At 44.4% G+C, this 26,897-nt stretch overlaps 1 protein-coding gene across 1 annotated transcript in view; it reads right to left on the bottom strand.

Annotated features, from left to right (window-relative positions):
* LOC118365799 (protein shisa-8-like) overlaps positions 1-26,897 on the bottom strand; it is an 83,240-nt gene that overhangs the window by 3,168 nt on the left and 53,175 nt on the right. Inside the window, exon 3 of the mRNA XM_052491074.1 lies at positions 12,213-12,329. Coding sequence (XP_052347034.1) covers positions 12,213-12,329 — 117 coding nt within the window. The remainder of the gene's footprint in view (positions 1-12,212; positions 12,330-26,897) is intronic.

Consider the following 26,897-nt stretch of genomic DNA (forward strand, 5'->3'; position numbering starts at 1 on the left):
AGTCCTATATTGGCATAACCTGAAAGGCTGCTCAGCAAGGAAGAAACCACTGCTCCAAAACCAACATAAACAAGCCAGACTACAGTTTGCATCTGCACATGGGGGACAAAGATCGTACTTTTTGGAGAACACCATCCCAACCGTGAAGCACAGGAGTGGCAGCATCATGTTGTGGGGGTGCTTTGCTACAGGACGGACTGGTGCACTTCACAAAATTGATGGTATCATGAGGAGGGAAATTATGTGGATATATTGAAGCAACATCTCAAGACATCAGTAGGGAAGTTAAGGCTTGGTCGCAGATGTGTCTTCCAAATGGACAATGACCTCAAGCATACTTCCAAAGTTGTGAACTGAAACAGAACTGAAAAAGTGTGTGCGAGCAAAGAGGCCTACAAACCTGCCTCAGTTACACCAGCTCTGTCAGGAGGAATGGGCCAAAATTCACCCAACTTATTGTGGGAAGGTTGTGTACTAATTGCACTACATACTATTTAGCACATACTGTATAGTAAAAATGAAGTATGCCATGGCCGAAACATATTACTTTTGGTACGTTCAAGACAGCTGGGGATTCGGAAAACAAAATTAGCTCACACTGGGAAAAATCATGACTTTGTGATCTTCAGGTTAAAGTCAGAGCTCTAGGATGACACTCGAGTTTCTGAGTTTTGGGGGGAGTTGTTGTCTTCAATGCACCATCAGTTACGGGTTCACATATGAACCGGAAAGCATCGCCTGTAGCCCTCACTCTCCATCTTTAGAGGATGCACTCAAAGACTTGGCCTCTATTGGTTGATCTAGCCAGCTATAGATAGACTACTCATTTGCTTTTGATGCACTTTGAGATACTATAAAACATATTTTTTCAAATACTCAAACGGCCTACTATTTCGGACACAAGTATGAGTATTCAGACACGGCCTGTGTTTGTGTGTGTACCAAAAACATTATTTTAAAACTTGTTACAAATGATGGAGTCATGCATGATATACAGAATGATATTTTGAAAGAGAAAGTAAAGTACATGAAAAATATGTTTTTGTTTCAGTCTCCTCCATCTCCACTAACTGAAACTAATTGTACAGATGTTTTCCGAATAATAATGTAAAATTAACATATGTACAGAAAGACTCATGTGAAGGCCAAATTAGAGAAGATGAACATCTTGATGCAATTGGGGCCTTTAAGGCTGGATAAACTCCAGGGCTGGATGGCATACAAGTGGAAGTATACACATTTTTTTTTATATACTCAGAGGACCATTATTAGCATGTTTTAACCACTCCTATATAAATGGTAGATTATCAGATATGTAACAAGAAGGTCTGATATCATTATTATTGAAACATTACCCAAGTGATATATACACTGCTCAAAAACATAAAGGGAACACTAAAATAACACATCCTAGATCTGAATGAATGAAATATTCATGGAGGTCTGGATTTGAAGTCACACTCAAAATTAAAGTGGAAAACCACACTACAGTCTGATCCAACTTTGATGTAATGTCCTTAAAACAAGTCAAAATGAGGCTCAGTAGTGTGTGTGGCCTCCATGTGCCTGTATGACCTCCCTACAATGCCTGGGCATGCTCCTGATGAGGTGGCGGATGGTCTCCTGAGGGATCTCCTCCCAGACCTGGACTAAAGCATCTGCCAACTCCTGGACAGTCTGTGGTGCAACGTGGCATTGGTGGATGGAGCGAGACATTATGTCCAAGATGCTCAATTGGATTCAGGTCTGGGGAACGGGCGGGCCAGTCCATAGCATCAATGCCTTCCTCTTGCAGGAACTGCTGACACACTCCAGCCACATGAGGTCTAGCATTGTCTTGCATTAGGAGGAACTCAGGGCCAACCGCACCAGCATATGGTCTCACAAGGGGTCTGAGGATCTCATCTCGGTACCTAATGGCAGTCAGGCTAACTCTGGCAAGCACATGGAGGGCTGTGCGGCCCCCCAAAGAAATGCCACCCCACACCATGACTGACCCACCGCCAAACCGCCAAATGCTGGAGAATGTTGCAGGCAGCAGAACGTTCTCCACGGCGTCTCCAGACTCTGTCACGTCGGTCACATGTGCTCAGTGTGAACCTGCTTTCATCTGTGAAGAGCACAGGGCGCCAGTGGCGAATTTGCCAATCTTGGTGTTCTCTGGCAAATGCCAAATGTCCTGCACGGTGTTGAGCTGTAAGCACAACCCCCACCTGTGGACGTCGGGCCCTCATACCACCCTCATGGAGTCTGTTTCTAACCGTTTGAGCAGACACATGCACACTTGTGGCCTGCTGGAGGTCATTTTGCAGGGCTCTGGCAGTGCTCCTCCTGCTCCTCCTTGCACAAAGGCGGAGGTAGCGGTCCTGCTGCTGGGTTGTTGCCCTCCTACGGCCTCCTCCACGTCTCCTGATGTACTGGCCTGTCTCCTGGTAGCGCCTCCATGCTCTGGACACTACGCTGACAGACACAGCAAACCTTCTTGCCACAGCTCGCATTGATGTTCCATCCTGGATGCGCTGCACTACCTGAGCCACTTGTGTGGGTTGTAGACTCCGTCTCATGCTACCACTAGAGTGAAAGCACCGCCAGCATTAAAAAGTGACCAAAACATCAGCCAGGAAGCATAGGAAATGAGAAGTGGTCTGTTGTCCCCACCTGCAGAACAACTCCTTTATTGGGGGTGTCTTGCCAATTGCCTATAACAAAAAGGAGTGACTTCCGGCGCCGACAGAGATGGCCGCCTCGCTTCGCGTTCCTAGGAAACTATGCAGTTTTTTGTTTTTTTATGTGTTATTTCTTACAGTGGTACACCAGGTCATCTTAGGTTTCATTACATACAGTCCAGAAGAACTACTGAACATAAGAGCAGCGTCAACTCACCATCAGTACAATCCAAGAATATGACTTTATACGACCAAGAATATGCCTTTCACCCAGGACAACGGAATGGATCCCAGCCGGCGACCCAAAAAACGACTTCGTAAAAGGGGGAAACGGAGCGGTCTTCTGGTCAGACTCCGGAGACGGGCACATCGTGCACCACTCCCTAGCATCTTCTCGCCAATGTCCAGTCTTTAGACAACAAGGTTGATGAAATCCGAGCAAGGGTAGCATTCCAGAGGGACATCAGAGACTGTAACGTTCTTTGCTTCACGGAAACATGGCTCACTGGAGAGACGCTATCAGAGTTGGTGCAGCCAACTGGTTTCTCCACGTATCGCGCAGACAGAAACAAACATATTTCTGGTAAGAAAGTATGCTTCATGGTTAACGTGACGTGGTGTGATCATAACAACATACAGGTACTCAAGTCCTTCTGTTCACCTGATTTAGAATTCCTCACAATCAAATGTCGACCGCATTATCTACCAAGGGAATTCTCTTATATTATAATCATAGTCGTATATATTCCCCCAAGCAGACACATCGATGGCTCTGAACAAACTTTATTTGACTCTTTGCAAACTGGAATCCATTTATCCGGAGGCTGCATTCATTGTAGCTGGGGATTTTAACAAGGCTAATCTGAAAACAAGACTCCCTAAATTTTATCAGCATATCGATTGCGCAACCAGGGCTGGAAAAACCTTGGATCACTGCTATTCTATCTTCCGCGACGCATATAAGGCTCTGCCCCGCCCTCCTTTCTGAAAAGCTGACCATGACTCCATTTTGTTGATCCCTGCCTACAGACAGAAACTAAAACTAAAAGCTCCCGCGCTGAGGTCTGTTCAACGCTGGTCCGACCAATCTGATTCCACACTCCAAGACTGCTTCCATCACGTGGACTGGGATATGTTTCGTATTGCGTCAGACAACAACATTGACGAATACGCTGATTCGGTGAGCGAGTTCATTAGAACGTGCGTTGAAGATGTCGTTCCCATAGCAACGATTAAAACATTCCCAAACCAGAAACCGTGGATTGATGGCAGCATTCGCGTGAAACTGAAAGCCCGAACCACTGCTTTTAATCAGGGCAAGGTGACCGGAAACATGACCGAATACAAACAGTGTAACTATTCCCTCCGCAAGGCAATCAAACAAGCTAAGCGTCAGTATAGAGACAAAGTAGAATCTCAATTCAACGGCTCAGACACAAGAGGTATGTGGCAGGGTCTACAGTCAATCACGGATTACAAAAAGAAAGGAAAACATTTAAACGTGTCAACCCTCGCAAGGCTGCAGGCCCAGACGGCATCCCCAGCCACGCCCTCAGAGCATGCGCAGACCAGCTGGCTGGTGTGTTTACGGACATATTCAATCAATCCCTATCCCAGTCTGCTGTTCCCACATGCTTCAAGAGGGCCACCATTGTTCCTGTTCCCAAGAAATCTAAGGTAACTGAGCTAAATGACTACCGCCCAGTAGCACTCACTTCCGTCATCATGAAGTGCTTTGAGAGACTAGTCAAGGACCATATCACCTCCACCCTACCTGACACCCTAGACCCACTCCAATTTGCTTACCGCCCAAATAGGTCCACAGACGATGCAATCTCAACCACACTGCACACTGCCCTAACCCATCTGGACAAGAGGAATACCTATGTGAGAATGCTGTTCATCGACTACAGCTCGGCATTTAACACCATAGTGCCCTCCAAGCTCGTCATCAAGCTCGAGACCCTGGGTCTCGACCCCACCCTGTGCAACTGGGTACTGGACTTCCTGACGGGGCCACCCCAGGTGGTGAGGGTAGGCAACAACATTTCCACCCCGCTGATCCTCAACACTGGGGCCCCACAAGGGTGCGTTCTGAGCCCTCTCCTGTACTCCCTGTTCACCCACGACTGCGTGGCCACGCACGCCTCCAACTCAATCATCAAGTTTGCGGACAACACAACAGTGGTAGGCTTGATTACCAACAACTACGAGACGGCCTACAGGGAGGAGGTGAGGGCCCTCGGAGTGTGGTGTCAGGAAAATAACCTCACACTCAACGTCAACAAAACTAAGAAGATGATTGTGGACTTCAGGAAACAGCAGAGGGAACACCCCCTATCCACATTGATGGAACAGTAGTGGAGAGAGTAGTAAGTTTTAAGTTCCTCTGCGTACACATCACAGACAAACTGAATTGGTCCACCCACACAGACAGCATCGTGAAGAAGGCGCAGCAGCGCCTCTTCAACCTCAGGAGGCTGAAGAAATTCGGCTTGTCACCAAAAGCACTCACAAACTTCTACAGATGCACAATCGAGAGCATCCTGTCGGGCTGTATCACCGCCTGGTACGGCAACTGCTCCGTCCACAACCATAAGGCTCTTCAGAGGGTAGTGAGGTCTGCACAACGCATCACCAGGGGCAAACTACCTGCCCTCCAGGACACCTACACCACCCGATGTCACAGGAAGGCCATAAAGATCATCAAGGACAACTACCACCCGAGCCACTGCCTGTTCACCCCGCTATCATCCAGAAGGCGAGGTCAGTACAGGTGCATCAAAGCTGGGACCGAGAGACTGAAAAACAGCTTCTATCTGAAGGCCATCAGACTGTTAAAAAGCCACCACTAACATTGAGTGACTGCTGCCAACACACTGACTCAACTCCAGCCACTTTAATAATGGGAATTGATGGGAAATTATGTAAAATATATCACTAGCCACTTTAAACAATGCTACCTAATATAATGTTTTCATACCCTACATTATTCATCTCATATGTATATGTATATACTGTACTCTATATCATCTACTGCATCTTTATGTAACACATGTATCTAGCCACTTTAACTATGCCACTTTGTTTACATACTCATCTCATATGTATATACTGCACTCAATACCATCTACTGTATCTTGCCTATGCCGCTCGGTACCATCACCCATTCATATATCTTTATGTACATATTCTTTATCCCCTTACACTTGTGTCTATAAGGTAGTAGTTTTGGAATTGTTAGCTAGATTACTTGTTGGTTATTACTGCATTGTCGGAACTAGAAGCACAAGCATTTTGCTACACTCGCATTACCATCTGCTAACCATGTGTATGTGACAAATACAATTTGATTTGATTTGATTTAATTTCCACCTGTTGTCTATTCCATTTGCACAACAGCATGTGAAATTTATTGTCAATCAGTGTTGCCTCCTAAGTGGACAGTTTGATTTCACAGAAGTGTGATTGACTTGGAGTTACATTGTGTTGTTTAAGTGTTCCCTTTATTTTTTGAGCAGTGTATAAAGATCCAGTCCATTTAAAAGAATTGGAGACCTCTTACACTTCAGTGTTGTGATGCAAAAATCCTAGCAAAATGCTTGGCGCATAGAATTTAAAAAGTATTGTCAGATATTATTCATCCTCAGGCCTGGTTGTCATAGATGATTTTGAAAAGGCTTTTGATAAAGTACGACTGGAGTTTATATATAAATGCTTAGAATATTTAAATGTCCCGGTCGCGGCCGGTTACGACAGAGCCTGGGCGCGAACCCAGGGACAGCTGGCGCTGCAGTACTGTTTCTTTTAAAACCACAATTAGAGTCTCTCCACGGCCTCATAGAGGATCTAGATACTTTTGCTATTCTCTCTGGATTAAAACCAAGTTATGATAATATGTATTGGATCACTAAAAAAAGCCAATTTTACATTACCATGTAGTTTACCAATTAAATGGTCTGATGGAGATGTGGACATACTCGGTATACAAATCCCAAAAGAAAGAAATTATCTCACTCCAATATATTTTTATAGAACGTTAGCAAAAATAGACAAGATCTCACTACCATGGAAAGGAAAATACCTGTCTATTTGTGGAAAAATCCCCCGATTAACTCTTTAGTTATATCACAGTTTACCTATTTGATTATGGTTTTGCCTACACCTAGTGACCTGCTTTTTAAATTATATGCAAATAAATGCATTACAAATCCTACAATGTGATTTTCTGGATTTCTTTTCTCATTTTGTTTGTCATAGTTGAAGTGTACCTATAATGAAAATTACAGGCCTCTCATCTTTTTAAGTGGGAGTGCTTGCACAATTGGTGGCTGACTAAATACTTTTTTTGCCCCACTGTATTTACCCCCAAAATATATGGGGGATTGGAAATGATGCAGACAATTACATTGATGGAAGCAACAATCTTTCCGCAATATTAAGCTGATCCACCCCGTAAAATTAAAAACAAAAAATGATGGAATTTCTCGTGGATGAATGGTGTTGCATCCCACCAATAGAGTTCCAGACACTTCTAGAATCTATGCATATTGAAACTGTTCTGGAAGCTGGTGGGAGCCCAAAGCCCAATTAGGTTCTTTATTTTGGCAGTTACCTGTATATTGCTCCTGAAACTCAATATCATCAAACCACAGACTAGTCTTCTAGAAAAGCTGGATTTCTTGAAGATCATAAAACATTCATTACCTTGAAAAACGATCAAAAAGTGGAAATTGTTCTTCAATACAGAACATTATAACACTTACTCTGTGTTGTTAAGGAGAGTTCTCACTTCTTCCAAAGGAGAACAACTAAAGATGTATAAAGCTGCTTTAAATGGCCTAATCACTGCAATTTCAGGAAATGATTTTAACGTGAGGCATTAAACGGCTATTATGCTGATAATGACAGTGCTCTTAAAAGGCCTGCTTTCATGTTGTGGCATGTGACACGTTTGGCAAGTCATGGGAGGATTAAATGGCTATGTTGCCAACGCAACTGTATACAGGCATGTGTTTATACATTGTAAATATTCTAAAGGATAATCAGCTTGATTGCAGCAGACCATGTGACAGGGTTTACACTACCACATGGCTTCTCTAAAGAATAGAAGTCTAGCAGGTGCCAAGTCATTCATTCTGAAGACTTCCATTGATCCCCACACCACAGCCATTTTGAGGCCAAGTAGGGGTGTGCTGTAATTAGCCAAAGGAGAAAAAAAACAATATTGCACCAGACTAGACTGACATTTTATCTCTTTATCCTTACTAGTGATGCTCGAAACCCATGCTACCCAACTACTACTCTTTATCCTTACTAGTGATGCTCGAAACCCATGCTACCCAACTACTACTCTTTATCCTTACTAGAGATGCTCAAAACCAATGCTACCCAACTAATACTCTTTATCCTTACAAGTGATGCTCGAAACCCGTTCTACCCAACTACTACTCTTTATCTTTACTAGTGATGCTCGAAACCAATGCTACCCAACTACTACTCTTTATCCTTACTAGTGATGCTCGAAACCCATGCTACCCAACTACTACTATGCTTGCTAAGAAAGATTTGCACGAAAGTGACCTCAGGGTTGCAGCAGCATGCATTTTGTCACGGAGAGCATATGCACTGAAGACGGGGGACCAGCAACGAGGCCTTGCTGCCCTCTCCGTCCATTTCTCGCCTTCTCCATCACTTTTTCGCACTATCCCTTTGTGCCCTATCAGAAATTCTCAGGTCGTTAGTGTTTAATTAAGATACAGGGCTACAACTACATCCTGGTCCAAGGACCTGCTGGTACACCTGGCAGAAGTTGGCTGACGCCTGAGCCAAAGCCCCTGAACTACACTCTGTCCTCTCAATGACTTTGCCAACACAGCGAGTGGCGACGTGCCGTGTTGTTTATTGGCTTGCTGGGGGGTACAATCACGTGTGAAGAGATGAGAGTGCTAAGCCTATATCTCAAATGAGCTGCTGTGTGTGCCCTTATGAGTGTGTCTGTGTGTGCCCTTATGAGTGTGTCTGTGTGTGCCCTTATGAGTGTGTCTCTGTGTTCCCTTATGAGTGTGTCTGTGTGCCCTTGTGAGTGTATCTGTGTGTGCCCCTGTGAGTGTGTCTGTGTGTGCCCTTATGAGTGTGCCCTTATGAGTGTGTCTGCGTGTGCCCTTGTGAGTGTGTCTGTGTGTGACCTTGTGAGTGTGTCTGTGTGTGCCCTTATGAGTGTGTCTGTGTGTGCTCTTATGAGTGTCTGTGTGTGCCCCTGTGAGTGTGTCTGTGTGTGCCCTTATGAGTGTGGCTGCGTGTGCCCTTATGAGTGTGTCTGTGTGTGCCCCTGTGAGTGTGTCTGTGTGTGCCCTTATGAGTGTGGCTGCGTGTGCCCTTATGAGTGTGCCCTTATGAGTGTCTGTGTGTGCCCTTATGAGTGTGTCTGTGTGTGCCCTTATGAGTGTCTGTGTGTGCCCTTGTGAGTGTGTCTGTGTGTGCCCTTATGAGTGTCTGTGTGTGCCCTTATGAGTGTGTATGTGTGTGCCCATATGAGTGTGGCTGCGTGTGCCCTTATGAGTGTGTCGGTGTGTGTGCTTGTGAGTGTGTCTGTGTGTGTGTGTTTGTATGTGACCCTGTACCTCAATGCCTTTCCATGTGTCATTACCATTGTTTAGAATCTTATGCGTCAACCTGCTTTTCCGGCCATCTGCAAGCTCGCGTGTGTGTGTGTGTGTGTTTGTGAGTGTGTGTGCTTGTGAGTGTGTGTGCTTGTGAGTGTGTATTTGTGGGTACGCATGTGTGTGTCCGCAAGACCATACGGCTGTCTGCTCCATTCATGAGGAAATAACAAGTGAAATACCCTAGAGGTGTAGAGAGACTCCCCTCTCTTAAAATCAATGGATTCAAATGAGATGCAGAGATGTAAATACGAAGCAACTGCCCGTGGTAATGCACCACCCGTGAGGTGGGCCCTTCTCAATGGCCCGATGAGCCGGCATGCCAACCTGCTGTGCCACAGGACCCGTGCCCCGGCTGGCACCATGGATGGCAGCCACGCCATTGTCTGTACAACATACAGCTATGCGTGTGTGAGTGTGTGTGTGGTGTGTACAGTGTCTAAAAAAATGAATGCAGTTTAAAAGTGACTACATTAAAGAGCGGACCGTATTCTGTTTGGGGTCCTCCTGGTGACAGGGTTGGGGATTATAAAATGTGCTTTCATCAAGCAGAAAGGAATATGGAGAAAAAGAGTGTTGCATCACAATCGGATGAAAATGTTAATTTATGTATTTTACTGCAAATGTCAATGACAACGTCATATGAATCTATTGTCTTTTCTATTGACGGTCCTTTGGTGCAATCACACTTATTTACTCAGTGAGCAGCATAATGAAGTGGACTCCTCCATCCCTGCCATTAGTGGTTTTAGAATAGGAAGGGCAAGTGAGCAGTTCTACTGACATGCAATGATCTCATGGCGCAAGCATGTCTGTGTCGTGCTGTCTTTCCAAATAAGCATCAGTGTGTCCTTGTCTTTCCAGAGGGATCAGATACAATCACGTATGGTTGTGTGTGTGGTGTGTGTGTGTGTGTGTGTGTGTGTGTGTGTGTGTGTGTGTGTGTGTGTGTGTGTGTGTGTGTGTGTGTGTGTGTGTGTGTGTGTGTGTGTGTGTGTGTGTGTGTGTGTGTGTGTGTGTGTGTGTGTGTGTGTGAGTCTGAGTCTGAGTGTGTATGAGTGTGTGGTGTCAGTATGCATGTGTGTATGCTGGGGTCAGAATGCATGTGTGTGTGTTTGTGTGTATGTGTGTGTGTGTGTGTGTTGGGGTCAGAATGCATGTGTGTTGGGGTCAGTGTACTGTAAGAATGTGTGAATGTGTGCTTATGTGTGTGAGGCCATGGGGCCAGCTAAATGGTACGGCTCTGACCCATCCAGACCCATACTGTCAGCCACTAAACAGGGAGTCATGTCACTCACTATCCTGACTGCCTGTGATTGAGCTACAGGCAGGGTTACTGCACCATGTGTCTGTGTTCCACATGTGTCTGTGTTCCACATGTGTTTGTGTTCCACATGTGTCTGTGTTCCACATGTGTCTGTGTTCCATATGTGTTTTGGGGGATATGTAGTAGCATCAGTTTGTGTGTTAATGAGTTAGTCATGATAGAGGAGGGCAGTGGATGATGTGTGGGAGTAACATCATTGTTGTTCATATACAACATACATCCTCTACTTCAGGGCTGCCCAACCCTCTTCCTGGATATCCACTGTCCTGTAGGTTGGACTGAAGACCCACAGGAAGGTAGATCTCCAGGAAGAGGGTTGGACTGAACACCCACAGGAGGGTAGATCTCCAGGAAGAGGGTTGGGCTGAAGACCCACAGAACGGTAGATCTCCAGGAAGAGGGTTGGACTGAAGACCCACAGGACGGTAGATCTCCAGGAAGAAGGGTTGGACTGAAAACCCACAGGACGGTAGATCTCCAGGAAGAGGGTTGGCCTGAAGACCCACAGGACGGTAGATCTCCAGGAAGAGGGTTGGGCTGAAGACCCACAGGACGGTAGATCTCCAGGAAGAAGGGTTGGACTGAAAACCCACAGGACGGTAGATCTCCAGGAAGAGGGTTGGCCTGAAGACCCACAGGACGGTAGATCTCCAGGAAGAGGGTTGGGCTGAAGACCCACAGGACGGTAGATCTCCAGGAAGAGGGTTGGGCTGAAGACCCACAGGACGGTAGATCTCCAGGAAGGGGGTTGGGCTGAAGACCTACAGGACGGTAGATCTCCAGGAAGAGGGTTGGGCAGCCCTGCTCTACTTGATTACTCACACATGTTTTTCTCACGTTTCACACAGTCACAGATGTTTTTCTCACGTTTCACACAGTCACCCATGTTTTCGAGAGCAAAGTATAGGCATGTTATAATTAAGCAATAACGCCCAAGGGGGTGTGGTATATGGCCAATACAATATGGCCTGATACAGCCAGCCATGGTATATTGGCCATATACCACAAAACCATGAGGTGTGTGACTGCTATTATAAACAGGTTACCAGCGTAATTAGGAGAGTAAAAATAAATGTTTTGTCATACCCGTGGCCAATCAGCAAGTGTGTGTGTGTGTGTGTGTGTGTGTGTGTGTGTGTGTGTGTGTGTGTGTGTGTGTGTGTGTGTGTGTGTGTGTGTGTGTGTATTTGTGCGTACACGTGTGTGTCCGCAGGACCATACCGCTGTCTACTCCATTTATGAGAAAATAATAAGTGAAATACTGTAGAGGCTTATAGGGCACCAGCTACACAGTTTATAATATACATTAACATACATTAACATTATATAACATATAACAAACACTCTGTTCAGTACTGGAGTATCACAGGCACTGTGTCTCACGTAATATTGACGGCAGTTCTCAAATGCACGGTGTAGAAATATTCAAATGCATAAAATATGTTTATATTATTTAAGTGAGTGGATAGGTTTTAGTGCATTTATGTCTATGTGAACTGGTCTGTTGATAGACAGTGCATGTGAAAGGATGTCTGTAGTGAGCGGTACGTTGCTTACCCACAGCCTTGAGGGAGGCGCACTTGTTAAAGCCCAGACCAAGGTTGTTGTGAGGGTGGGAAAGTGCCATCGCTGGACCCAGGGGTGAGAGGGCAGCGTTATTCAGGTGGTTGTGATCTGAAAGACAGAGAGAGAGAGAGAGGGAGAGAGAGAGATAAAGAAAGCAAGAGAAGAAGAGAGAATGAACTGCTGTTACACCCTTAGTCCATGTGTACCATCATGTGTACCATCATGTGTACCACCATGTGTACCAACATGTGTACCATCATGTGTACCATCATGTGTACCACCATGTGTACCAACATGTGTACCATCATGTGTACCACCATGTGTGGTGAGTAATGCTTAATGACCTGTATATTTATGCATCTACTCTGTGCATAGTGGGGGCTGGTGAAGATAATGATGCATGCTGAGAAAAACATGTGACCACACTGTCCTTTGTAATATTGAGGCAGTCAAATATCCTCCCCTACACTAGAAAAAAATGTGCTATCTTCGGCTGTTCCCATAGGAGAACCCTTTGGAGAACCACTTTTGGTTCCAGGTAGAACAGTTTAAGCACGCTAATGTGGCCCAGTGGTTGCAGTCCCTGTCATTGGCGTACATGAGCACCGCCTCTCTATCTGCCCCGTGGCGGTGTGAGGCCGGATGGTTTGTTGTGCTACACACATGCAGAGCATCGACATGCAGATGGAAACTCTACCCAGAGCCATACTTTTAGAGAGTTATGCCAACTTTTAGAATTTTAGAATATTGTTATAATTCTAGACATTCAGTTATAAAGCATTGTTTAAATATTCATTATGGTATATTTAGATTGTACATATTTTTTTGTTTTTGTTTTTAATAACTTGTTGATAGATTAACTGTAATATCTGGTGGTGACCCACGGAGTTGCAGGACTGATTAAGTCACGTCTAGCTAGCTTGCTCATATGATTTGAATGATGCAGCAACACCAGATCAACACCGTCTTACTGGAGCTTTTACAGTTGCTGAAGCATCACCCAGGTGGGTGCTACATTTCAGTATTGGACAATCTAGTCTATCTACGGAGGAGGAGCTGTGACTAACGAAGACGACTAGGTTCCCGATGAAGAGCTCTGTGGCCTGTCTGTCAGATGTCTCTATCTCCCTGCCTGGCTGTACCAACTATGCTCCCTCCTCTTAAGATACTCCCTTTTCCAAACTGCCTTTCATCTAAAGCTATGGTATCTCCCTGCCTGGCTGTACCAACTATGCTCCCTCCTCTTAAGATACTTCCTTTTCCAAACTTCCTTTCATCTAAAGCTATGGTATCTCCCTGCCTGGCTGTACCAACTATGCTCCCTCCTCTTAAGATACTTCCTTTTCCAAACTGCCTTTCATCGAAAGCTATGGAAGACAATTTTATTTGTGTTTATTTAATGTAATATCTTATGTTGTTCTTGTCTATCACTGTTCTGTACTTTGTCATGTTTTTATATGTTTTATGTGGACCCCAGGAAGAGTAGCTGCTGCATGTGCAGTAGATAATGGAGATCCTAAAAAACTCAACTAAAGAACTGCCAGATCCCTACATTTGTTTTGTTAAATCTTTTAAAGTTTTTTTCGTTTTTAAAGCGACTTTGAGATTCTACCTGGAATGGAAAACCCTATATTAAATCAATATTATTATTATTATTAATACCATGGCATTGTTGAATACTCCTTTCTGATTGGCTTGAAGGGCATTCTAGAGTGTGCATTATTTAAGTGATAATGCCCGAAAAGCCAGTGTTTGGAGGATATATTGGCACAGGTGTTGTAAGGCAAACCATGCCAATATATCCTCCAAACACCAGCTTCGAGGGCATTATCACTATTATACAACGGGTTAGCAACATATTCAAATAATGATGGACATATTTTCATTAAAAACGTTATTTTGATTAATTTATTCATACTATTTCATCCTTCCACAAGACATAATAATAATAATCCCGACACAAATCTAGGGTTGCTACCCAAGCCAACTGGTCATTCATTCTATCGGCCCAGTCGTTCAGCCTTTTTGTTCTGTATCTATGGACATGACCCAGTTGTTCGTTCTAAATGTTCCATTGCAATACTGGCTGGCAATGTTATTTTTCCTTGCTTGCTAGCTAGCCAACTAAGACTAATTTACAGTCACGTCAAAAAGTACAGCCAGAATAACAGGACATGAAATCAAATCAAATCAAATTGCATTGGTCACGTACACATGGTAAGCAAATGTTATTGCGAGTGTAGCGAAATGCTTGTGTTTCTAGTTCTAACAGTGCAGCAATATCTTACATGTAATCTAACAATTCCACAACAACTACCTAATACTCACAAATCTAAGTAAAGGAATGGAATAAGAATATATACATATAAATATATGGATGAGCACTGACCGAGCGGCATAGGCTAGATGCAATAGATGGTATAAAATACAGTATATACATAAGAGATGAGTAATGGAAGATATGTAAACATTATTAAAGTGACATTATTAATGTGACTTGTGATCCATTTATTAAAGTGGCCAATTATTTTAAGTCTGTATGTAGGCAACAGCCTCTCTGTGTTAGTGATGACTGTTTAACAGTCTGATTGCCTTGAGATATAAGCTGTTTTTCAGTCTCTCTGTCCCAGCTTTGACGCACCTGTACTGACCTCGCCTTCGGGATGATAGCGGGGTGAACAGGCAGTGGCTCGGGTGGTTGTTGTCCTTGATGATCTTTTTGGCCTTCCTGTGACATCGGGTGCTGTAGGTGTCCTGGAGGGCAGGTAGTTTGCTCCCGGTGATGCGTTGTGCAGACCGCATCGCCCTCTGGAGAGCGTTGTGGTTGTGGGCGGTGCAGTTGCCATACCAGGCGGTGATACAGCCCGACAGGATGCTCCAAATTGTGCAACTGTAAAGGTTTGTGAGGGTTTTAGGTGACAAGCCAAATTTCTTCAGCTTCCCGACTCCCGACACACTATTGCGCCTTCTTCACCACACTGTCTGTGTGGGTGGACCGTTTCAGTTTGTCTGTGATGTGTACACCGAGGAACTTAAAACTTTCCACCTTCTCCACTGCTGTCCTGTTAATGTGGATGAGGGGGTGCTCCCTTTGTTGTTTCCTGAAGTCCACGATCCTCTCCTTTGTTTTTTTGGCATTGAGTGAGAGGTTGTTTTCCTGACACCACACACTGAGGGCCCTCAACTCCTCCCTGTAGGCTGTCTCGTCGTTGTTGGTAGTCAAGACTACTATTGTTGGGTTGTCTGCCTACTTGATGACTGAGTTGGAGGCATGCATGGCCACGCAGTCATGGGTCAACAGGGAGTACAGGAGGGGCTGAGCACGCACCCTTGTGGGGCCACAGTTTTGAGGATCAGCGAAGTGTAGATGTTGTTTCCTACCTTCACCACCTGGGGGGCGGCCCATCAGGAAGTCCAGGACCCAATTGCAAAGAGCGGGGTTGAGTCCCAGGGCCTCGAGCTAAATGATGAGCTTGGAGGGTACTATGGTGTTGAATGCGGAGCTATTGTCAATGAACAGCATTTTTACATAGGTATTCCTCTTGTCCAGATGGGATAGGGCAGTGTGCAGTGTGATGGCGATTGCATCGTCTGTGGACTTATTGGGGCAGAAAGCAAATTGAAGTGGGTCTAGGGTGTCTGGTAAGGTGGAGGTGATATGATCCTTGACTAGTCTCTCAAAACACTTCATGATGACAGAAGTGAGTGCGATAGTTATTTAGTTCTGTTACATTTGCCAACTTGGGTACATGAACAATGTGGGGACAGCAGACTGGGATAGGGAGAGATGTCCATAAACACACCAGCCAGCTGGTCTGCGCATGCTCTGAGGATGCGGCTAGGGATGCCGTCTGGGCCGGCAGCCTTGCGAGGGTTAACACGTTTAAATGTCTTACTCACGTCGGCCACGGAGAAGGAGAGCCCATTTAGCTGCATTTGCGTTTGTTTAAGCAGTTTTCTAGTGACATTTCTTTGGATACATCCACACCAATGAGCTAATGATGCACAATTTTGTCTGGCATAGAAAATGTGCTCTTTCATCAGTACACTGTTGCTCAGAGGAGCGAGCCAACAACACAACTAACGCAATAACTTCAAACTGAAGATGGAAAGACACCAAAGTAGCTGCACTTAATTTTGTTTGACCTGTTTTTTATTGACAGTTCTCTGTATATATCAATAAAAATGATGCTGATTCATGATTTCGACTTGCTGAGAAAAGCTGCCTGCCTGTCTATCTCATCCCGACTCCTGACACGTTCATTACTATGGGACAGCTGGAGATCAAATTTAAATATTGAAACAATGTTGCAAATGTTCGGAGAGACAGACAGCAAGGTTTATACAAATCTCCTCTGTTGAAAACAAAATGTTAGTCTGTGAATGTTAGAAATGTGAGATAATGTCTTTTTATAGCGGAGATCAAGTTTATAAATTGCCTGGCTGGGCTAATGAGACAGTGGATTGCGCAGTCAGATGGATACAGTGTAAATAGGCATTTTAACAAATAGACAGAGGCTGTGTTATATTGTCCATATATCACAAACCCACGAGGTGCCTTATTGCTATTATAAACTGGTTACCTATGTAATTAGAGCAGTAAAAATATACTTTTTGTCATACCCATGGTATACGTTCTCATATACCATGGCTGTCAGCCAATCAGCATTCAGAGATCGAACCACCCAGTTTATAATACCCTATAACGCACGGTAGAATTCAAAAGTTAATACTTACATTCTATGTTTGAGCTGCTTTTGAAAGCAAAAGTCGAAAATAATGAAAACATTATTGGCATTGTTGAATTTGATGTTCATAATTACAAGCTAGAACTTACGGTTTTGTTAGCTAAACTTGCAAGTTGGTATTGTTTGGTTACCATAGTAACTACTGTTGTTACAGTTGAAGTCAGAAGTTTACATACACTTAGGTTGGAGTCATTGAAACTCATTTTTCAACCACTCCACAAATGTTTTGTTAACGAACTATAGTTTTGGCAAGTCGGTTAGGACATCTACTTTCTGCATGACACAAGTGATTTTTCCCAAAATTGTTTACAGACAGATTATTTCACTTAATATTCACAATTCCAGTGGGTGAGAAGTTTACATACACTAAGTTGACTGTGACTTTAAACAGCTTGGAAGCTTAGAAGCTTCTGATATCATTTGAGTCAATTGGAGGTGTACCTGTGGATGTATTTCAAGGCCTACCTTCAAACTCAGTGCCTCTTTGCTTGACATCATGGGAAAATCAAAATAAATCAGCCAAGACCTCAGAAAAAACATTGTAGACCTCCACAAGTTTGGTTCATACTTGGGAGCAATTTCCAAATGCCTGAAGGTACCAAGTTCATCTGAACAAATAATATTATGTATAAGTATAAACACCATGGGACCACGCAGCCGTCATACCGCTCAGGAAGGAGACGCGTTCTGTCTCCTAGAGATGAACGTACTTTGGTTCAAAAAGTGCAAATCAATCCCAGAACAACAGCAAAGGACCTTGTGAAGATGCTGGAGGAAACCGGTACAAAAGTATCTATATCCACAGTTAAACAAGTCCTATATCGACATAACCTGATAGGCCGCTCAGGAAGGAAGAAACCACTGCTCCAAAACCACCATAAAAAAGCCAGACTACGGTTTGCAACTGCACATGGGGACAAAGATCGTACTTTTTGGAGAAATGTCCTCTGGTCTGAAGAAACAAAAATAGAACTGTTTGGCCATAATGATCATCGTTATATTTGGAGGAAAGGCTTGGGTGAGGCTTGCAAGCCGAAGAACGCCATCCCAACCGTGAAGCACGGGGGTGGCAGCATCATGTTGTGGGAATGCTTTGCTGCAGGAGGGACTGGTGCCCTTCACAAAATAGATGGCAACATGAGGCAGGAAAATTATGTGGATAAATTGAAGCAACATCTCAAGACATCAGTCAGGAAGTTTAAACTTGGTCGCAAATGGGTCTTCCAAGTGGACAATGACCCCAAGCATACTTCCAAAGTTGTGGCATTGTGGCAAGGTATTGGAGTGGCCATCACAAAGCCCTGACCACAATCCTATAGAACATTTGTGTTAGCAGAACTGAAAAAGTGTGTGCGAGCAAAGAGGCCTACAAACCTGACTCAGTTACACCAGCTCTGTCGGGAGGAATGGGCCAAAATTCACCCAACTTATTGAGGGAAGCTTGTGGAAGGTTATCTGAAACGTTTGACCCAAGTTAAACAATTTAAAGACAATGCTACCAATACTAATTGAGTGTATGTAAACTTCTGACCCATGGGGAATGTGATGATACATTCTGAATCAATCTGAAATAAATCATTCTCTCTACTATTATTCTGACATTTCACATTCTTAAAATAAAGTGGAGGGGCCTCCCGGGTGGCGCAGTGGTTAAGGGCACTGTACTGCAGCACCAGCTGTGCCACCAGAGACTCTGGGTTCGCGCCCAGGCTCTATCGTAACAGGCCGCGACCGGGAGGTCCGTGGGGTGATGTACAATTGGCCCAGCGTTCTTAGGGAGGGGTTGGCCGGTAGGGATATCCTTGTCCTCTCGTGCACCAGCGACTCCTGTGGCGGGCCGGGCTCAGTGCGCACTAACCAAGGTTGCCAGATGCACGGTGTTTCCTCCGACACATTGGTGCGGCTGGCTTCCGGGTTTGACGCGCGCTGTGTTAAGAAGCAGTGCGTCTTGGTTGGGTTGGGTTGTGTATCGGAGGACGCATGACTTTCAACCTTCGGCTCTCCCGAGCCCATACGGGAGTTGTAGCGATGAGACAAGATAGTAGCTACTAAACAATTGGATACCATGAAAACGGGGTAAAATCAAATTTAAATTTAAAAAAATGTATAAATAAAGTTATGATCCTAACTGACAGGGAATGTTTTACTAGGATTAAATGTCAGGAATTGTGAAACTGCGTTTAAATGTATTTGGCTAAGGTGTATGTAAACTTCCGACTTCAACTGTATCTAGTAAACTTGCTAGCTACTTCCGTGGATGTTGAACACATTTCTACTGGCAAATTAACACATTTCTAGGAGCAAATGTGTTAATTATAGGAATTGTATAAAAGGGATAATCAACTCGGGGTTCTAGGCATTCTCTGGAAAATAATGCAACTCCAACATCTTCCACGTTGTTTATTATTTTCCATAGAATGCATAGCCCCTCGTTGATTATTCCTTACGTAATGTTAATGGTGAACTAACACGGCTGCCACAGAATGTTAAAGTGGCATGTAAATATATCATAATGCTCATTCTAGACATTCAGTTACATGACATTGTTGAAATGTTTCCCATGTAATGTTAATGGGGAGCTAACATGGCATAGAATACACAAGGTGGAATTTTGAAATTTGGTTGTGCATCAGCAGTCACTCAATTAGCCCATGTCAACCCACGAGCCACTGCAGCACCTCATAATGAGTAATGTTTTTGTGTGGCCCCCACCCCTAAGTTGGCCATCCCTGTTCTAATATGTTCTGCCTAATGTTTTCTGGCTATGTGGAGCGGGAAGCGGAGTCAAGGGGTCAAGTGGAGGTTCAGGGTCAATGCTGTGTGTGTTCCATCAGACACACATAGGGTACAACATGTAAACATACAAAAGACATGTAGCAATTAAAAAACATTATTGTATCCACTATGTTCATTTGTTCATAATGGTAAGGTGACTGCCACACAAGCATAATCGAAATTGCACCACAACTGCCCTAATACGGTATGTTCAACTATGACATTTCTGTATGGCTTGTGATTTTATACATTCTGTAAGTGGAACATGCCGTACACACAAACACCTACTCTTTCAAGGGTTTTTCTTTATTTTTACTATTTTCTACATTTCAGAATAATAGTGAAGACATCACAACTATGGAATAACACATATGGAATCATGTAGTAACCAAAAAAGTATTAACCAAATAAAAATATATTTTATATTTGAAATTCTTCAAATAGCCATCCTTTGCCTTGATGACAACCAGCTTCACCTGGAATGCTTTTCCAACAGTCTTGGAAGAGTTCCCTCATATGCTGAGCACTTGTTGGCTGCTTTTCCTTCACTCTGCAGTCCGACTCATCCCAAACCATCTCAATTTGTTTGAGGTCGGGGGATTGTGGAGGCCAGGTCATCTGATTCAGCACTCCATCACTCTCCTTCTTGTTAAAATAGCCCTTACACAGCCTGGAAGTGTTTTGGGTCATTGTACTGTTGAAAATCAAATGATAGTCCCACTAAATCCAAACCAGAGGGGATGGTCCTTCTGTAGCTCAGTTGGTAGAGCATGGCGCTTGTAACGCCAGGGTAGTGGGTTCGATCCCCGGGACCACCCATACGTAGAATGTATGCACACATGACTGTAAGTCGCTTTGGATAAAAGCGTCCGCTAAATGGCATATATTATTATATTATTATTATGGTGTATCGGTGCATAATGATGTGGTAGCCATGCTGGATAAGTGTGCCTTGAATTCCAAATAAATCACAGACAGTGTCACCAGCAAAGCACCCCCACACCATCACACCTCCTCCTCCATGCTTTACGGTGGGAAATACACATGCAGAGATCATCCGTTCACAAAGACACGGCTGTTGGAACCAAACATCTCCAATTTGGACTCTAGACCAAATTACACATTTCCACCGTCTCTTCATCTTATCGGTGTCCTTTCGTAATGGTTTCTTTGCAGAAATTCGACCATGAAGGTCTAATACACACATTCTCCTCTGAACAGTTGATGTTGAGATGTGTCTGTTACTTGAACTCTGTGAAGCATTTATTTGGGCTGCAATTTCTGAGGCTGGTAACTCTAATGAACGTATCCTCTGCAGCAGAGGTAACTCTGGGTCTTCCTTTCCTGTGGCGGTCCTCATGAGAGCCAGTTCCATCATAACGCTTGATGGTTTTTGCGACTGCACTAGAAGTAACTTATCAAAGTTCTTGAAATGTTAGGTATTGACTGACCTTCATGTCTTAAAGTAATGGTGGACTGTCATTTATCTTTGCTTATTTGAGATGTTCTTGCCATAATATGGACTTTTACCAAATAGGGCTGTCTTCTGTATACCAACCCTACCTTGTCACAACACAACCGATTGGCTCAAACGCATTAAGAAGGAAATAAATTCTACAAGTGAACTTTTAAGAAGGCACACCTGTTAATTGAAATGCACTCCAGGTGACTACCTCATAAGGCTGGTTGAGAGAATGCCAAGAGTGTGCAAAGCTGTCATCAAGGCAAAGGGTGGCTATTTGAAGAATCTCAAATATAACATATATTTTGAATTGTTTAACACTTTTTTGAATACTACATGATTCCATATGTGTTATTTCATAGTTTCACCAAAACTAAAGAAAAACCCAAGAATGTGTAGGTGTTCTAAACCTTTTGACTTGAAAGTTTACACTGAACAAATGTGACAGGCAGAGAGGCTTGTTCACTCTGGCCCTCTCCTATTTTCACAGCAAATGAAACCCCGCAGTCATCAAGTTCTAACAGGTTCACCAATCCAGTGAGGTGATGCTGGTGTTCAGGCCAATGACAAGAGAGGAAGCTAGCTCGCGTGACAACAACAGCAACCTGACCTGAGACGACTGACAGTTGCCCAAATGTAAGCACCAGAGGGTGACAAAAGGTTAAATGTGTGTGCCGTTTTAGATGCATCTTTGCAACTCAGAATATAATTGATTCACACATCATTGTCAGACTCTCTGAAAGGTTACTAGTCATTGGATATTCATTTAAGTTATATAAAGCTTAAATAGTTACTGTACATGGCTGTTGTGTGTGACCCTGGTGGGGACATTTTAAAATAGTCACTAAATATGTTTCACATTTCAGTGAATAGATAGAATGATAACTTTTTGTATGTGAACCATGTGTGCTTCCAGGTCATTATGTAACAATGTACAACATGTTTGGAAGGCATTGTTATGTCTGGGTCACTTAGTGGCACGAAAAGTTACCAAACACAGAGCAATACAGTCGCCCTGGATGGGGTCTGAATCGTCCGAGCCACGTTATGTATCGCACCGATGGAAACCAAGCAGGAGATAAAAGGAGCGGCTGAAAGGAGTGGCGAGGGAAGGATGACACTGAAGTTGACTGATTGAATTAGAAATTCATCTTCACATCCCCGTGCAATTGATATGTGATTATGACACACACCGAGGGAGCCATGCGGAAAATTGACTGTCTTTCGTGCCACAATGCACCACTGCTCTACACTCCACTCCTCCCCAAGGAGAATAGTGAGACTGGCGCCGGCCACCAAGGCTCACTCGCTCCCTGGCTGATGAGCTGTGAAGCGTTTGATTCTGGCGAGCAGGACATTTCCCACCAGTTCTCCCTCTCAAGAGGGGCCCCTCTCTGCAATCCCAGCGGTCATCTGAGCTGGCACCCCTAATGAGCTCTGTCTCTCTCCCTTTCCCCTCTGACTGAGAACTCTCTGGAATGCACTTGGACTGTCTGGCTGGCCAGAGCTATGCCCTACTCGGAGTCTTCCCAGCTTGGTGCTTGTTAAATCCAACTCTTTTTCATTATTCTTTTGTTTGTATCTTTTTATGTTTTTTTTGACAGGTTAAAAGTACATTTACATTGTAATCCTACTGACAACTAACTTTCTAACTCCGCCCATAACTTCAGGACTTTAGAGCATTCACAGAAGGCATGAATTATTGAGTCACTCTTAGTTTTACACTTAAGACATGACTCTGCCGTTATGCTGTTAAATCATCCAACTCTAACTGACGAATCAGCAGTGGAAAGAGGAGAGGCCAAGAGAGAGAGGTGAAGAGAGACACAACTAGAGAGAAAAAATCAACAAATTGAATTGATAAAAACAAAATCCTTGGCTTCTGTCCAGTTTGACCACAGGGTTATGTGCTGGTGACATGGGGTGGTGGGTGGTGGTGGTGGTAGTCGTGGTGTGGATGGGGCTGGACACTGTGTCCACACTGTGTGTGATGGCCATCTGTGCTGCAATAATGGGGTTGAATATTCACGGATATGAGTGTCTTTTTTTTAAACAAAGTTTGTGCGTAGGTTCCTTGAGTCTGTGCGCACACAACAAGGTTTAAAGAGAGTGTATGGTTTTGAAGTGGGTATGAGTGTGAGTGCCTCTGCAAATAAGGATTTGTATGTTGATATGAATTTCAAATGATGTGTGTGTGTGTGTGTGTGTGTGTGTGTGTGTGTGTGTGTGTGTGTGTGTGTGTGTGTGTGTGTGTGTGTGTGTGTGTGTGTGTGTGTGTGTGTGTGTGTGTGTGTGTGTGTGTGTGTGTGTGTGACAGAGAGCGAGATAGAGGGGGAGAGAGAAAAGACAGAGAGTAAAAGAGAGTGAGTGCAAGGGAGAGATTTGGATTTGTGTGTGTGTATGTGTGTACACATTGTGAATGAGTCGGAGCTGGTGTGCAGTACACTGCTGGGTGATGGCCTAATTCAGCAGGGCTGAACTTCAAAGGGCTCTAGTGCTGCAAGGGCTTCAGCAGAGCTGCCACTGACATGGCTCTGAAACACAAGAGACAGAGTAGGGGGCGAGAGACTGTGCACAACACCATCAATAGATTAAATACTGATATCGCAGAGCAAGAGGCGTTTTACACTTCATGAGAAAATATGAGAGCAGACAAGCAAGTGAAAGGGAGAGCATGAGAGGGAGAGCATGAGAGAGAGAGAGAGAGAGAGAGAGAGAGAGAGAGAGAATTGAGAACTCCACAGGGAGATGTTAAAAAGACAGAGAAAGTGGCGGTGAGAGAGACATCTGTTCTGCCATGTTGCACCCCCAATAAACAGAAAATATGCTTCACTTAATTTAAACACATCCCTCTCCCTCTCTCTTCCCCAGTCTACCCCACTCTCCATCTCTCTTCCTCTACCCCACTCTCCCTCTCTCTTCCTCTACCCCACTCTCCATCTCTCTTCCTCAGTCTACCCCACTCTCCATCTCTCCTCCTCAGTCTACCCCACTCTCCATCTCTCTTCCTCTACCCCACTCTCCCACTCTCTTCCTCTACCCCACTCTCCCTCTCTCTTCCTCTACCCCACTCTCCATCTCTCTTCCTCAGTCTACCCCACTCTCATCTCTCTTCCTCTACCCCACTCTCCATCTCTCTTCCTCAGTCTACCCCACTATCCATCTCTCTTCCTCTACCCCACTCTCCATCTCTCTTCCTCTACCCCACTCTCCATATCTCTTCCTCTACCCCACTCTCCATCTCTCTTCCTCTACCCCACTCTCCATCTCTCTTCCTCTACCCCACTCTCCATCTCTCTTCCTCTACCCCACTCTCCCTCACTCTTCCTCTACCCCACTCTCCATCTCTCTTCCTCAGTCTACCCCACTCTCCATCTCTCTTCCTCAGTCTACCCCACTATCCATCTCTCTTCCTCTACCCCACTCTCCATCTCTCTTCCTCTACCCCACTCTCCCTCTCTCTTCCTCTACCCCACTCTCCATCTCTTCCTCAGTCTACCCCACTCTCCATCTCTCTTCCTCAGTCTACCCCACTATCCATCTCTCTTCCTCTACCCCACTCTCCATCTCTCTTCCTCAGTCTACCCCACTCTCCATCTCTCCTCCTCAGTCTACCCCACTCTCCATCTCTCTTCCTCTACCCCACTCTCCATCTCTCTTCCTCTACCCCACTCTCCATCTCTCTTCCTCAGTCTACCCCACTCTCCATCTCTCTTCCTCTACCCCACTCTCCATCTCTCTTCCTCTACCCCACTCTCCATCTCTCTTCCTCTACCCCACTGTCCATCTCTCTTCCTCAGTCTACCCCACTCTCCATCTCTCTTCCTCCGTCTACCCCACTCTCCATCTCTCTTCCTCTACCCCACTCTCCCTCTCTCTTCCTCTACCCCACTCTCCATCTCTCTTCCTCAGTCTACCCCACTCTCCATCTCTCTTCCTCTACCCCACTCTCCCTCTCTCTTCCTCTACCCCACTCTCCATCTCTCTTCCTCTACCCCACTCTCCATCTCTCTTCCTCTACCCCACTCGCCATCTCTCCCTCTCCCTATCTTTCTTTTCATCTACCCCCTCTATCTCTCCATCTCTCTCTCTCTCACTCCCTGCCTCTCTTGTTCAGCTTCACAGATCTCTTTCCCTCTATACCTCTCCATCTCTCTCTCTCACTCCCTGCCTCTCTTGTTCAGCTTCACAGATCTCTTTCCCTCTATACCTCTCCATCTCTCTCTCTCACTCCCTGCCTCTCTTGTTCAGCTTCACAGATCTCTTTCCCTCTATACCTTTCCATCTCTCTCTCTCACTCCCTGCCTCTCTTGTTCAGCTTCACAGATCTCTTTCCCTCTGTAGCTCTCCATCTCTCTCTCTCACTCCCTGCCTCTCTTGTTCAGCTTCACAGATCTCTTTCCCTCTGTAGCTCTCCGTCTAGTGCAGTTTGGTGCAGTAAGCTGATTAGCCCTGAAAAGCGTTCGCATGCCCTTACACTGCAGATTAAGACACCTAGCAATAAACTCCTGTGCTGTGACAAAATGACCCTGCCTCTCCTCTCAACTACAAATGGGGCACTGAAATCACAGTTTCTCACACTCACACACACATGTGTGCGCACACTCACATACATACTGTACACACTTTGTCTCTCTCTCACACAGACACATTCTCTTTCTCTCAAGCACACACACGTGCCTAGTTCTCGAATCTAACAACTAAAACTCAAGTAATGAAATCACTCTCTTTCTCACACAGACATATGTTACTATCATTAGACTCTCCCTTTCTGTATACTGAAATTATTCCATTTAAACTCACACAAATGTGGCTAGGGTTTGGCAGCTGAAGTAAGCCCTCCCTATTTAAACATGAGAAGATTCTAATTTCCAGAGCGCTAAGTACCCTGCCTGCCTGTACTTGTGATGGAGTGTGCATTGGGCCATCTGTTGTGCTTACTTGAAAAGCTTTAAAGGGATGTGTTTGGGAGATCAGCTCTCTGCTCCTCATTCTCACTCTCTAGCTCTTTCCACATCACACTGTCTTATCCAACTCGCTCTCTCTCTTTATCACTCTCACTACCAGTACCCACTTTCTTCTCTATTTTTTTTTCTTTTTTTCTTTTTTCTTTCTTTTTTTAAGGTGTGGATCAGCTTTAAAATTGCGGATAGATTGTTGCTTCCATCGATGTAATTGTCTGCATCATTTCCAATCCCCTATATTTTTGTGGTAAATATATCTACATACAGTTGAAGTCGGAAGTTTACATACACTTAGGCTGGAGTCATTAAAACTAGTTTTTCAACCACTCCACACATTTCTTGTTAACAAACTATAGTTTTGGCAAGTCGGTTAGGACATCTACTTTGTGCATGACACAAGTAATTTTTCCAACAATTGTTTACAGACAGAGTATTTCACTTGTAATTCACTGTATGACAATTCCAGTGGGTCAGATGTTTACATACACTAAGTTGACTGTGCCTTTAAACAGCTTGGAAAATTCCAGAAAATATGTCATGGCTTTAGATGCTTCTGATAGGCTAATTGACATCATTTGAATCAATTGGAGGTGTACCTGTGGATGTATTTCAAGGCCTACCTTCAAACTCAGTGCCTCTTTGCTTGACATCATGTAAAATCAAAAGAAATCAGCCAATACCTCATAAAAAAAATTGTAGACCTCCACAAGTCTGGTTCATCTTTGGG

Source organism: Oncorhynchus keta, chromosome 32 (assembly GCF_023373465.1).
Source record: "Oncorhynchus keta strain PuntledgeMale-10-30-2019 chromosome 32, Oket_V2, whole genome shotgun sequence".
Lineage (NCBI taxonomy): Eukaryota > Metazoa > Chordata > Actinopteri > Salmoniformes > Salmonidae > Oncorhynchus > Oncorhynchus keta.